General features: G+C 41.6%; 1 protein-coding gene across 7 annotated transcripts in view; it reads left to right on the plus strand.

Annotated features, from left to right (window-relative positions):
- Window positions 1-14,833, plus strand: part of PPFIA2 (PPFI scaffold protein A2) — a 614,806-nt gene that overhangs the window by 486,565 nt on the left and 113,408 nt on the right. For all 7 annotated transcript variants that reach the window (XM_048835681.2, XM_048835683.2, XM_048835680.2 and 4 more), the window contains 3 exons: window positions 598-732; window positions 11,867-11,950; window positions 12,347-12,478. In XM_048835681.2, the coding sequence (XP_048691638.1) occupies window positions 598-732; window positions 11,867-11,950; window positions 12,347-12,478 (351 nt within the window). The remainder of the gene's footprint in view (window positions 1-597; window positions 733-11,866; window positions 11,951-12,346; window positions 12,479-14,833) is intronic.

Consider the following 14,833-nt stretch of genomic DNA (forward strand, 5'->3'; position numbering starts at 1 on the left):
ACAAGATTTAACTGTAAATTCACAACAAAAAATTAACTGTGCAGCATTAAGCAAATAGCTGACAGGAACTAATAATAGATGTCCTTGGATGAGTTACCAGTGCTGATTTCATCATCACACTAGTGGTATGTTATTGGCATCAATTTGTTTCAACAATTTTTTAGCAAATGTATCCTTCTAAAACATGTATTTCTCCCCAATCTCTTACGCTCTCAGTTTTGCAGTAGAGACGATGTTTGTATCTGTGGCTTTCAAAACTCTGATTTTACTGGCACAAGCGCTGTCTGTTTTCCCTTGGCTGGCACTGATAGCGCACAGATCAGAGGGAAAGGAATGTTTCTTCATCTTCATACTTTACAGATTGCAACTTCTTTACTTGGCCTTGATATGATATCCTTAGTCCTCATATCAGTCATAGAGTAAAAGGCCCACACAGTTCCATACTTGGATTAATCCTTTTCACAAACTCTCTTGCAAGCTGGAGAGTATCTGTGTCTGAACCCAGTTGGAGTGCCCGCCTCAGAAAGTCCCCCAAGAATTGCAGTCATTTCTTAATTCTGCCTTTTTATATTTTCTGTTTTCATCTCTGGGTTTCAGATGGAAGAAAAAAACAGACAGCTGCAAGAACGTCTTGAGCTCGCTGAACAGAAGCTGCAACAGACAATGCGGAAGGCTGAGACCTTGCCTGAAGTGGAGGCTGAACTGGCTCAGAGAATTGCAGCACTGACGAAGGTACTGCACTGAGAAATAGGTTCATTTCAGAAATGTTTGGTTTAACTTTGGTTTAATACATTCTGTATTCCTCCCTACAACAACCATAACAAAAAAGGACTTCATTTCAACCTCATAAGAAATGCGGGGAAAATATGCTGTGTAGATGCACGGTAAGCAAATGTTAATTATGTAACATAAGTAATATTACCCTGGCTTTATTAATGCCATTGATATAATTTGATATACCACATGCGTTGACTGTATTTCTCACAGTCTTTATTGGCAGGTGCAGAAACTACTCTTACTTTAGATTACATTATATTTAAAAAGATGTCATGGATTTCCAACAAATTTGTTAACCCAGTTAGCTTTCAAATAAATAAACATTTCCCCTTTAACTCAAAAAAATCAAGCTAGTAAATCATTTTTCCATAATGTTATTTACACCACATTAATTAGGAGAGACACAATAATCATTTTCACCACAATAAATGACACAAAATTACAAAAAAATTCTTACTGGCTTTTGGGATTAGTGGTGTGTGACATAAACAAAGCCATCTTGAATATTGATTTTCTTTAATTGATTCTTTGTGGACTACAACTGATAAATCACAAGGAAAAATATAAAGCCCTAAAGGGACCAAAGACACTCTGGTTTCTCTGTTAACAATTTATTGTACAACAGCTTTCGTGAAGAAAAACAATAAGACAAAAGTATGTTTTAAATTATGCAAAATTCATGTATTGCTCTCTACCACATTTTGCAGATGTGCATGCAGTTAATGCTATAGTGTAATTCAAAGTATTTTCAACTTCATTAGGACATGTTGTAATTCTCATAAAATCTTTAATCCTTCATATTTATAGTCAGATGAAAATGAAAAACTCCATACAGCATAGTATGTTACACATCATTTTGATTTATTTGAATTTTCCTTTCTCTGTCACTACAGAACACTGTACTAATTTTATTTGGCAACTAATTTTCATATTTTAACAGAATTCTAAAAAGGACTTTTTATTTGTCCCTTTTTATCGGGTCTTTATCAGGTTTTGTTCAACCTGATATCTTCATAAATGATCTGGAGGATGGTGTGGATTGCACCCTCAGCAAGTTTGCAGATGACACTAAACTGGCAGGACAGGTAGATAAGCTGGAGGGTAGGGATAGGATACAGAGGGACCTAGACAAATTGGAGGATTGGGCCAAAAGAAATCTGATGAGGTTCAACAAGGACAAGTGCAGAGTCCTGCACTTAGGACAGAAGAATCCAATGCACCGCTACAGATTAGGGACCGAATGGTTCGGCAGCAGTTCTGCAGAAAAGAACCTAGGGGTTACAGTGGACGAGAAGCTGGATATGAGTTAACAGTGTGCCCTTGTTGCCAAGAAGGCCAATGGCATTTTGGGATGTATAAGTAGGGGCATTGCCAGCAGATCGAGGAACGTGATCGTTCCCCTCGATTCGCCATTGGTGAGGCCTCATCTGGAGTACTGTGTCCAGTTTTGGGCCCCACACTACAAGAAGGATGTGGAAAAATTGGAAAGAGTCCAGCAGAGGGCAACAAAAATGATTAGGGGACTGGAACACATGACTTATGAGGAAAGGCTGAGGGAACTGGGGATGTTTAGTCTACGGAAGAGAAGAATGAGGGGGGATTTAATAGCTGCTTTCAACTACCTGAAAGGGGGTTCCAAAGAGGATGCTCTAGACTGTTCTCAGTGGTGGCAGATGACAGAACAAGGAGTAATGGTCTCAAGTTGCAGTGGGGGAGATTTAGGTTGGATATTAGGAAAAAACTTTTTCACTAGGAGGGTGGTGAAACACTGGAATGCGTTACTTAGGGAGGTGGTGGAATCTCCTTCCTTAGAAGTTTTTAAGATCAGGCTTGACAAAGCCCTGGCTGGGATGATTTAGTTGGGGATCGGTCCTGCTTTGAGAACGGGGTTGGACTAGATGACCTCCTGAGGTCCCTTCCAACCCTAATATTCTATGATTCTGTGATTCAGTGCCTGGGTGGCTTATAGGGTTACCCTGACCGTTGTGTAATTTAGTCAAGAAGGAAATAGAATACAATTTCTTTTACCTCATTAAGACAAAATCAGTATTCAATAATCAAGATTTTGTGCTGTCCACTTTAGGCATATGGTTTGGGAATCTGAAAGAGAACTGGGAAATGCTGGAAAAAAAGAAGATTCAACTAAAAGGAAGCTGTGTAAAATAACGAACAAACGTCACAGCATTTTGTAAAAATTATGGTGCACGTGACCGAGGCACCCTTCCCCACTTTAAGTTTTCCGCCTGTGATTTATTCGGCAGATGACCTGACATTTTAATGCCCTTAGCAGAATATTGCTTTATATTTAAGATGAAATTTTCTTTTATAAATTCTCCAGTATTTTAGACATCAGTAGTTTTTCTTCATCCGCAAGCATGTCTTTTGTTGCTACCATTTTTTTTCCTGAACAAACACTTAATGTTGTGAGAAGAATATCTCATCTCAGTCATGCAGGATACTCAATATACTTCAGTACAATATAGTCATTATTCTGATCATAAACATACTAAGACATACATTTTTGTGTGCCTTTTTCACAATTTTTTATTTGGTGTGATTAGAGGACCATGAACAGAATGGATGTTTCATCCAAAATGGCCTTCATCCAAGTTTTTTGTCCAGAGAGAAACTCTTCAAAGATATTTGGACTAAGTAATCTAAATAAGAGTTTCACTGTTCCAGGGGCTTGATCGTGGCCATCATTCTGTTGTATCGAACACTGGCAATGCATGAAGTTGGAGAAATTGCAGGCCGGTAAGCTGCAAGTAGGATGATGAGCAAAGTCAGATTGATAGTCCACTACCGGCCAGGGGTCAGAGTGCAGGCAGATATCAAGTTAGATCACAGGAATAGGTGCCCAGGGCAGTGGTGGATTTAGAGTTAGTGGATCCCTGTGCAGAGCTTCATTTTTGCCCTCCTTCCTCCCCCGTAAGGACCCAGCCAAGAAAAAGAACATTCTCTCTTATCTCTCCCACCCCCACATTTTTCATTCTTTTTTTCCTTCATCCTCCTCCTATATTATAAGTAATAGGAAGAGATATCATTGCTCTCTATAAATATATCAGAGGGATAAATACCAGGGAGGGAGAGGAATTATTTAAGCTCAGTACCAATGTGGACACAAGAACAAATGGATATAAACTGGCTAGCAGGAAGTTTAGACTTGAAATTAGGCAAAGATTTCTAACCATCAGAGGAGTGAAGTTCTGGAACAGCCTTCCAAGGGGAGCAGTGGGGGCAAAAGACTTATCTGGCTTCAAGACTAAGCTCGATAAGTTTATGGAGGGGATGGTATGTGGGATAGCCTAATTTTGGCAATTAATTGATCCTTGACTATTAGTGGTAAATATGGCCAATGGCCTGTGATGGGATGTTAGACAGGGTGGGATCTGAGTTACTACAGAGAATTCTTTCCTGGGTGTTTGGTTGGTGAATCATAGAATCATAGAATATCAGGGTTGGAAGGGACCTCAGGAGGTCATCTAGTCCAACCCCCTGCTCAAAGCAGGACCGATCCCCAATTAAATCATCCCAGCCAGGGCTTTGTCAAGCCTGACCTTAAAAACTTCTAAGGAAGGAGATTCCACCACCTCCCTAGGTAACACATTCCAGTGTTTCACCACCCTCCTAGTGAAAAAGATTTTCCTAATATCCAACCTAAATCTCCCCCACTGCAACTTGAGACCATTACTCCTTGTTCTGTCATCTGCTACCACTGAGAACAGTCTAGAGCCATTCTCTTTGGAACCCCCTTTCAGGTAGTTGAAAGCAGCTATCAAATCCCCCCTCATTCTTCTCTTCCGTAGACTATACATCCCCAGTTCCCTCAGCCTCTCCTCATAAGTCATGTGTTCCAGTCCCCTAATCATTTTTGTTGCCCTCTGCTGGACTCTTTCCAATTTTTCCACATCCTTCTTGTAGTGTGGGGCCCAAAACTGGACACAGTACTCCAGATGAGGCCTCACCAATGGCGAATCGAGGGGAACGATCACGTCCTCGATCTGCTGGCAATGCCGCTACTTATAAATCCCAAAATGCCATTGGCCTTCTTGGCAACAAGGGCACACTGTTAACTCATTTCCAGCTTCTCGTCCACTGTAACCCCTAGGTCCTTTTCTGCAGAACTGCTGCCCAGCCATTCGGTCCCTAATCTGTAGCGGTGCATTGGATTCTTCCGTCCTAAGTGCAGGACTCTGCACTTGTCCTTGTTGAACTTCATCAGATTTATTTTGGCCCAATCCTCCAATTTGTCTAGGTCCCTCTGTATCCTATCCCTACCCTCCAGCGTATTTACCTGTCCTCCCAGTTTAGTGTCATCTGCAAACTTGCTGAGGGTGCAATCCATACCATCCTCCAGATCATTTATGAAGATATTGAACAAAACCGGCCCCAGGACCGACCCTTGGGGTACTCCACTTGATACCGGCTGCCAACTAGACATGGAGCCATTGATCACTACCCATTGAGCCCGACAATCTAGCCAGCTTTCTATCCACCTTATAGTCCATTCATCCAGCCCATACTTCTTTAACTTGCTGGCAAGAATACTGTGGGAGACAGTGTCAAAAGCTTTGCTAAAGTCAAGGAACAACACGTCCACTGCTTTCCCTTCATCCACAGAGCCAGTTTTCTCATCATAAAAGGCAATTAGATTAGTCAGGCATGACTTGCCCTTGGTGAATCCATGCTGACTGTTCCTGATCACTTTCCTCTCCTCTAAGTGCTTCAGAATGGATTCCTTGAGGACCTGCTCCATGATTTTTCCAGGGACTGAGGTGAGGCTGACTGGCCTGTAGTTCCCAGGATTCTCCTTCTTCCCTTTTTTAAAGATGGGCACTACATTACAGTTCCTGGCCAATAGGAGCTGCAGAGTCGGCGCTCGGGGCAGGGCCAGCCCGCAGAGACACACACACACCCAGGAGCCGCAGGGACATGTTTGCTGCTTCCAGGAGCGGCACGCAGGGAGGGAGGCAGAGCGGACAGGGAGCTGCCTTAGCCCTGCTGCTGGCACGTCTCTGTGAGCCTCTTGCGGGGAAAGGGGCAGCAGGTCTCCATGTGCTGCCCAGGGTGTGCGGAGACGTGCCAGCAGCTGGCTGCTTCCAGCAGTGGCATGGGGCCACCGGCCATGAAATGCAGGCAACTTGCCTGTCTGAGCCCTGCTGTGCCACCAGCCGGGACTCAGGGGCAGGTTGTCAGATGAGATTTGTCCTGCATTTTGGGGGCCACTGCATTGTTTGTTTCACGGTAAATCCGCTCCTGGCCCAGGGGCCTTCTGGGATGGATTGGAGGACCATCATATCTCAGTTGTTGTGATTTCCTTTTTTCACTGCAGTTATCTCAGGGTAGCCACATGTGTTAACAACTGTCTCAGGATCTGCCCTATGGGAAAAATCTATGATAGACCCCAAGTTAAATCTGCTGTGAAGACAAAACTTTAGTCTCTTGAATATCTGCACAAACCTTTATAGAAGACTCCATGATCCTCCCCTCCAACATGATCCCTTCTTCCCTATATGTGATATTTATTTTTTGGAGGTGATGCAGGCTGACTGGAATTCAACATCTTCAAGGGAGTAGTCTGTCAGATATGTTTCCCTCTCTGGTATTTTCAGGGAGTGGTCTGGGGATCCCAATCTTAATCCAGTCTGGGATAGTCATCATCCCCGTTCCTCCACCCAGCCACATCAGGCGGTAATGTATTGTATTGAGGCAGCAGTTGTAAACAGCATACTCAATGAGTTGAGAGATGAAGAAAAATAAAGTGAAAGTTACAGGGACAGGTGAGAACAAAGTTTTTAATGGATGTGAGAAATTAGTATGCATTAAGAAGAGAAAGAGCCTGAAGAGAGTGAAAGGCTGAGGAAAAGAGTGAAGGAGAGGACAAGGGAGGCAGGAGGAGAGAGGTCACTGAGGCAGGGGGATGGTTTAGAGTACAAGAGAAATATCACTGTTTGGGACAGGAGAGGAGGTGGAGGGAGAAGGGGAGATCAGGTTAGATTTAATCAACTTTATTTTTGAAGAGCTTGACAAGATCCTCTGTGAAGAGAGAGAGGTGCGGGAGCTTAGGTGGTTTTATGGCAAAAGACAGTTGGGATCAATATTTGTGGAGTAGTAGTTCAGCTTGATGAAGAAAATGGCAGAACTGAAAGAGAGAAGGAATTTGGATGTCTGTGTGGTCATGGGACTTTCAGCAGAGGCACTTAGCAGAGAATATAAAAGTTGGGGATAAGGCTAGGATTGGGAGTTGTTGGTAGAGACCTTGTGGTGGGAGAAATAGATGAAAAAGGCAGACCTGAGAGAGAAAGCAGAGTGGAGAGAGTCACTGGCTGAGTGAATGGAAGAGGAATTTGGAGAATGAGAATGGTTGAAAAGACCCCCCCACACACACATGTCCCTCTCTGCCACCCCCCCACAGCCCCACCACCACAACTGCACTGCATCCCAACACACACAGACCTCCCCCACTGCCCAGCACCTCCCCATAGGCCCCTCCACTGCCTAGCAACCTAAAACACACAAACCTCCCACACTGCCGAGCGCCTCCTGTCCCCTCAAGGCTGAGTGCCCCCCCACGACCCCGTAGAGACCTACTCCCCCATGCCCTGCCCCCGGCCACACTAGGTGGCCCCACTGGGAGGTGATTGTGTCTGCTGGGCTGAGCCGGCACCACAGCCAGAGCTGGCCCCAGGGTGGGGATCACTCCGGCCCCTTGGGAGCAGTGCAATCAGTTAGGCTGGAGCAGGAGTGGGGTCTGCTCAGGGTGGGCTCCCTGAGGACCCACAAGCCTGGCAGGATCTGGCCAAGACCCCTGTGTTGCTCCCTTCCCCACACCCCAACTGGCTGAGACCAGCCCGACCTCTGCACCGGTCCCAGGCAGCTCAGCCCCTGGGAACAGGCAGGGCCCCGCAGGTGGTGGGCAGCAGACACCGCTCGGAGCTGGAGCCATGCTGGGGAGCAGGGCAGATCCCTGGGATGCAACCCTTGAGAGCCTGCCAGACCCGGCTGCACTCACTGGCCCCGCAGCCAGCAACCCTGCCCAGCCCACATGGCAGAGCCCAGCTTCTGGGTGGCACCGGCGAGCCCCCAACAAGCGAGCAGAACCTGCTGGCTGGGAGCTGATGACGCAGCAAGGCCTGGGTGCTGGACTGCCCCAGGCAAGGAGCCAGACCCGGCTGTGTGGATAGGTTAGGGGGAGTCTGTAATAGGCCCCTTCCCAGTGTGAGCCTGGCGCCATTGGCACCATTGTAAACCCAGTACTGAGTTGCTTAACAAATCTATTTATACCCCAGTATTCTGGATACATATTTTCAATAATTGTCGCTGAATACCGCTCCAGGTATTTTACTGAGCCTCCTGAAGAGAATAACAGAAAATAATTACTTATGTCTTTTATGCAAAATATCTAGACTTCTGTGTCAAGGGTTGCACTGGAGTGTGCTGAAATTTCATGAGCTGTTCAACACTATTCATAGTACATTCTTTTTAAATTTAGCCACTGTTTATGTTAGGACTTAACCCATGATCAACTATGGAACATGCATGTGGTGTTCAAAATTCAACCACATTATTGTGATCAACATTTTTTACTTGCTACCCTGAGAAAACTTTAAAAGTTTGGCATTTGATTATGATTTGGCATTTGATTATTTGATGTCGTATTTGAGCAAAGTCAATACAAAATAGCAGCCAAAAAATTAGCGTAATCCCTTTGGTTGCTAGTATGTTTTCCGATGCACTTTTAAATCTTAAAAGTTGCACTTTTAAAGCATGTTTAAATCTCAGTTGGACTGGAGACATTTATTGCAATATCACTAGAGCTTTAAGTCTCCTTAGTTGAATTATAGGTCTGCAAATAAACAATGTACACAGTACACATCCTCATCTCGAATTTATTAATTCTGCCTCTGCTTTAACCAGACCCGCAACAGAAGTTAGTTTCCAATGTCCCAAATAGAATATAATTAAAGGAGCAAAATTTGAGGAACAGAAAGAGCCAAAAAGAAGTTGAAAGAGAACCAATATGCCTGAACATTAAAATATATACATATATATTTGGAACTATGACATTGGTCTTTATTCTCATTTACATTAAATTATGTTCATTTTAGACTACTAGAGCAGTGTAAAGAGGCTATGGCGTAAATGAAAATCAGGCTCATTGCCTTTTATAACAGAAAATATCATATTAAATACCTTGATGACTGGAGCTCAGGTTATTTAAGCAAGTATATAACTTTAAGCATATGAGTAATCTCACTGAAATGAATATGTCTGCTTACACCTATGCTTAAGTACCTTGCTGAATCAGAGGTGTGGATTCTAACATGCATGATAGTCATCATAGGGACTGGATAATCAGATACTTATAAAGAGGCTGTGTGCATTTTGGTCAGAAATATTAATAGAGTTTTTCCTATAATAATAAATACTTTTATATTCTACCCTGTTTGTTTTATTAGTGCCTCAGACCAATTGTGCAGTTAAAGAATGATCCATTGTATGATTTTGTATGAAAATCCTTCCTAAAATTTAAAATATAGATGTGAGCAGCACATTTGAATGAAACAGCTGCCCAGACTTCTCTATCAAGAGTGTGCTATACAAGGCAGAACCACTTATCAGAAGTCTTGAGTGAGGTGCTCTTCAAAGCTAGAAGTAATGTGCCTAAACATATAAGGATCTTGCATGTGCATACAATTATTTATGTGAAAGTATTTAGAAAAATTAAATTTAACTTTGCACTCAGCCATTAAACCTCACAGTAGTTTAATTTTCTAGGAATGATGCTTCCAGGAAGTTCTCTGTGACCCTGAAAGTAAAAGGTTTAAATAATCTGTAATTCCCTAATCCTGTGTTTCTGCTACCCCTCAATCAGTGATTCAGAGCTCTGAGAACTTTTTTCAAGTCCTATTACTGAGTCATATTCATCCAATAACGGAAGAGAAACTATATCATATGACTTACGTGATGAAATACAACTAACTTATAAAGCTCAAATTTATAACATTGAGTACTGAATACTCAATATCAAACTGATTGTGATTGTCCATATAGTAATAAATAAAAATATTTATTACTAGTTTCAAATAATGACTAATCCAAAGAAATCACAATCTGTTTGCAGATAATCCACAATCAGAAAAAGAGGCTAAATTAATCAAAGAATTATCCAGGACATTTACATTTAGGCTTTACATTTTACAAGTGAATAAACTTCATAAATACTTTGCAGTTGAAAATGATGTTAACTAAATAACATTGTATTCAAAAAACCCAGTGGTTAGGTATAAAACTTCATATATCAGTGTATGTGTATATTCATACTGTTTATAATAGGAATGAATCCATACTGACAGTTGCAATTTATATTTATAAAACTGAACATCAGTCTAATTTTGTGTCAATGACTCTTTAGTTCTGATAATACCATTGAAGTGATTTTAAATTATGGTGTACTAATGGTAATTACTTTGATAGGTATACTTAACTGTTATTTTGCTAAATCATTTGTAGATGACAATTTCACTAACCAAGTATTACTTTATTAATAATGTTAGATGTGTTGAGAGTTTGCTCATCTGGTGATCCAGAGTTCACCTCTTGAGAGAATGGCTACTCAGAGCATTTGGCAATTAGGAGCTCACAAAGACCAGGCATTGGTAGCACCATGCTATCTGTGCTCCTTATGCATGTCTCTTGTTTCCATAGCAACATATTCAACATAACATTCAGTTTTACAATGATACCGTAGACTTCCTTGGTAAGAGGGAACATGGAGACCCATATTTTAGAACAAATGACTTATTCAGCTGTTCTTTCAGAAAAGCGTTGAATCTTTGGATGGACTACCGTATTTCATCTTCAGTACCTATCCTGTTTTAAATTACTTTTTATCAAATTAATGCATTTTTATTTATAGGTTCTTCTCTTAACTATGACCTTGATCTTGCAAAGGGATCACCTTTGAAAAGTTTGGGAACTATATTGTTTTACTAGAATAAAAAGGGGTTACTTGATCTATTCTAAAATAGAATCCTAAAACTTGAGCCTTATTTTATATGGTTAATTCTTCGTGTTTTGTAGTAATGATGGAATCTGGCATAATATTGCACAGTTACTGTAAATGACTAATCCATTAATTTAGTATATTCTACAACATATGTGCATTGTTTTCATTCCTATAAAGTGGTAGCAAGAATTTTAAAGAACTTTCTGACATTGGCCTCTCAACATCATATTCTGGTGTTTAGTTCACCATAATTCCAACTACTACATTAGACCGTATTAGCCAGAGTTGCTTTGATTTCACTCTGTAGTAACCTTTCATCAGCCAGCCATCACTAACCTTGAACTTCCATATCTAGGTTGATAGCTTTTTTAGCATTCCATTATTTTTAGTTGATCCACATCAACTGCATCACATCCACCAACTATCAGTGTAGTTTATTCCACATAAAATTCAAAGTATTAAATTTTCAGTCACACTTTTTGTTTAAGCATTCTGTGCTGTGTTCTTTTCAGTGTCAGTGTCTTTAGTTCTGATTTTTCAATTTTGTCCCTCTCCTTTTCCTTAACTTGTTAGTCTGATCCAACCTCTTCTACCTCATCTGATGATTATCAATATGTTATGGAAGCTAAGCTACAAGAAATGATCTCCATACGTAGGAAGGTAGTCCTACTGGACTTTACTTTCTATTGCTAAATAGAATCCATCTGATTTGTTTTCATTTTTTTTTATTATTATTATTTTATTGATAATCAACCATCGTGCAGTTTAGTGCTTCAGGAGCTTACAATTTTACGATGGCAGGTTTGTGTTCAAACCATGCACAGTCTGCATGTTACATTTGGCTGATTTCATTGCTCATAAATAACTCCAATATTTTGCTGATGCTTGGATGTAACAGGCCTTTGTAGCTGACACATTTCAAGCAATGCTGTTCAGCTGCCTGTTTAAATAAAGTTTATTTTTTGAAAACTAAGTTTGCAGTTAGTAGTAGCTTGCTTTATATTTTGTTTAAACTTTGCTGACATAAAGATTTGCAAAGCAATTTAAATTTCAGACCGAGTCTTCGTATTTTTTTTACAGGCCGAAGAAAGACATGGTAACATTGAAGAACGTATGAGACACTTGGAAGCTCAACTTGAAGAAAAGAATCAGGAACTGCAAAGAGTATGTGTATTGCAGACACTTTATTTTCTGTGCTTAGCATTTGAAATATAGGGCCAAATTCTGCCCTCAGTTACATGCCTACAACTTCATTAATTGAAGAATAATGCTTTTGTGAGTCTGAGAGCAGAATCTGTGCTGTATTTTTTCATCAACTTAGTCAACTGATTTAAATTTCGTTTTAGTTGGCTATAAACAGTCTGCTGATACAGAAGTTTCTAATAAACCTTGATCAGGAGTTAATGTGTATTGATCAATAGATGAACTTAAAGTATAATTTCTTCTGTTGCTGGATATTTTAATGAACATGTCTTCAATCACCATAAAATCTGCGCATTTTAATAGGGCATTAATTAACCTGGAAACTTATTATTGTGTTTCCTTTGTTCTATACTGAAGGCAAGACAAAGAGAGAAAATGAATGAGGAGCACAACAAAAGATTATCAGATACTGTAGACAGACTTTTGACAGAATCCAACGAGCGCCTGCAACTACACTTAAAAGAGAGAATGGCAGCACTTGAGGAAAAGGTAAAGTGTAAAGGGCAGTATAAACTTAAACTGAATAAGGTTACTACTGGTATATATTTTATCTGGATATAAATGTGATGCTGATTCTATGATGCACAGGCAAATGTGAACCTAATAGCTACAAATCTAATCAAATATTTAGCATCAAGCAAAATATTAGATATTTGTACCGTGGTAGAGTTTCTATAATACTGTGGATAATATATAACTTATACAGCTTTTACATGTTCAAATCAAGGTACATACTTTTGTGAAAGAACCCTCCAAATGCCATTGTGAGGTGGATATTATCTCAATTTTTACTGATGGGGAACTAGAGGTGGAGGGCTCACCCAAGCTTGCCCACAGCCACAACATGAGGCAGTGGCAGAACCCGGGTTAAAATTCAGGAGTTCCCAAGCCCTAGATCTGTTCTCATTCCTGAATTGCATCCTGCCTCTTCTGTGCAGTTAAAAGTTTACATAACAGATATATGCTCATTTATTCCCAGATAAATGTTTTGTTCAGGGTAGGAGTGAGATGTATAGGTAAATCAGTGACCAGAGAAAGAATCAATTATGGCAGTTCATAGAATCATAGAATATCAGGGTTGGAAGGGACCTCAGGAGGTCATCTAGTCCAACCCCCTGCTCAAAGCAGGACCAATCCCCAATTAAATCATCCCAGCCAGGGCTTTATCAAGCCTGACCTTAAAAACTTCTAAGGAAGGAGATTCTACCACCTCCCTAGGTAACGCATTCCAGTGTTTCACCACCCTCCTAGTGAAAAAGTTTTTCCTAATATCCAACCTAAACCTCCCCCACTGCAACTTGAGACCATTACTCCTTGTCCTGTCATCTTCTACCAGTCTAGAACCATCCTCTTTGGAACCACCTCTCAGGTCGTTGAAAGCAGCTATCAAATCCCCCCTCATTCTTCTCTTCTGAAGACTAAACAATCCCAGTTCCCTCAGCCTCTCCTCATAAGTCATGTGTTCCAGACCCTTAATCATTTTTGTTGCTCTTCGCTGGACTCTCTCCAGTTTTTCCACATCCTTCTTGTAGTGTGGGGCCCAAAACTGGACACAGTATTCCAGATGAGGCCTCACCAATGGCGAATCGAGGGGAACAATCACGTCCCTCGATCTGCTGGCAATGCCGCTACTTATAAATCCCCAAATGCCATTGGCCTTCTTGGCAACAAGGGCACACTGTTAACTCATATCCAGCTTCTCGTCCACTGTCACCCCTAGGTCCTTTTCCGCAGAACTGCTGCCTAGCCATTCGGTCCCTAGTCTGTAGCGGTGCATTGGATTCTTCCATCCTAAGTGCAATACTCTGCACTTGTCCTTGTTGAACCTCATCAGATTTCTTTTGGCCCAATCCTCCAATTTGTCTAGGTCCCTCTTCCTACCTGCCACCGTACCTACTACTCCTCCTAGTTTGGTGTCATCTGCAAATTTGCTGAGGGTGCAATCCACACCATCCTCCAGATCATTTATGAAGATATTGAACAAACTCCACTTGATACCGGCTGCCATCTAGACATGGAGCCATTGATCACTACCCGTTGAGCCCGACAATCTAGCCAACTTTCTACCCACCTTATAGTGCATTCATCCAGCCCATACTTCTTTAACTTGCTGACAAGAATACTGTGGGAGACCGTGTCAAAAGCTTTGCTAAAGTCAAGAAACAATACATCCACTGCTTTCCCTTCATCCACAGAACCAGTAATCTCACCATAGAAGGCGATTAGATTAGTCAGGCATGACCTTCCCTTGGATCCATGCTGACTGTTCCTGATCACTTTCCTCTCGTGTAAGTGCTTCAGGATTGATTCCTTGAGGACCTGCTCCATGATTTTTCCGGGGACTGAGGTGAGGCTGACTGGCCTGTAGTTCCCAGGATCCTCCTTCTTCCCTTTTTTAAAGATGGGCACTACATTAGCCTTTTTCCAGTCGTCCGGGACTTCCCCCGATCGCCATGAGTTTTCAAAGATAATGGCCAATGGCTCTGCAATCACAGCCGCCAACTCCTTTAGCACTCTCGGATGCAACGCATCCGGCCCTATGGACTTGTGCAGGTCCAGCTTTTCTAAATAGTCCCTAACCAGTTGTTCTTCAGTGGATTCCACTAATCCCTTCCTTATCTTAAAGAGAAATAAAAAATAGGTGTGTTTAACACTTGCTTGAGGAGGGAAGGCTGGAAGATGATTAATGTGATGATATTGTAGACTCAGCTTGAGGATTTGTGACACAAACATTCAGAAACATTCTCCATTTGCTCCTGTCTTATCTATTGCTTGGCTCTGAATGCATCCTTGAGATGTTTCCTGGGATTATTGGGGAGCAAATCCATGTTTGGCCCTCTGAAT

The sequence above is a fragment of the Caretta caretta genome, chromosome 1 (assembly GCF_965140235.1).
Source record: "Caretta caretta isolate rCarCar2 chromosome 1, rCarCar1.hap1, whole genome shotgun sequence".
Classification (NCBI taxonomy): domain Eukaryota; kingdom Metazoa; phylum Chordata; order Testudines; family Cheloniidae; genus Caretta; species Caretta caretta.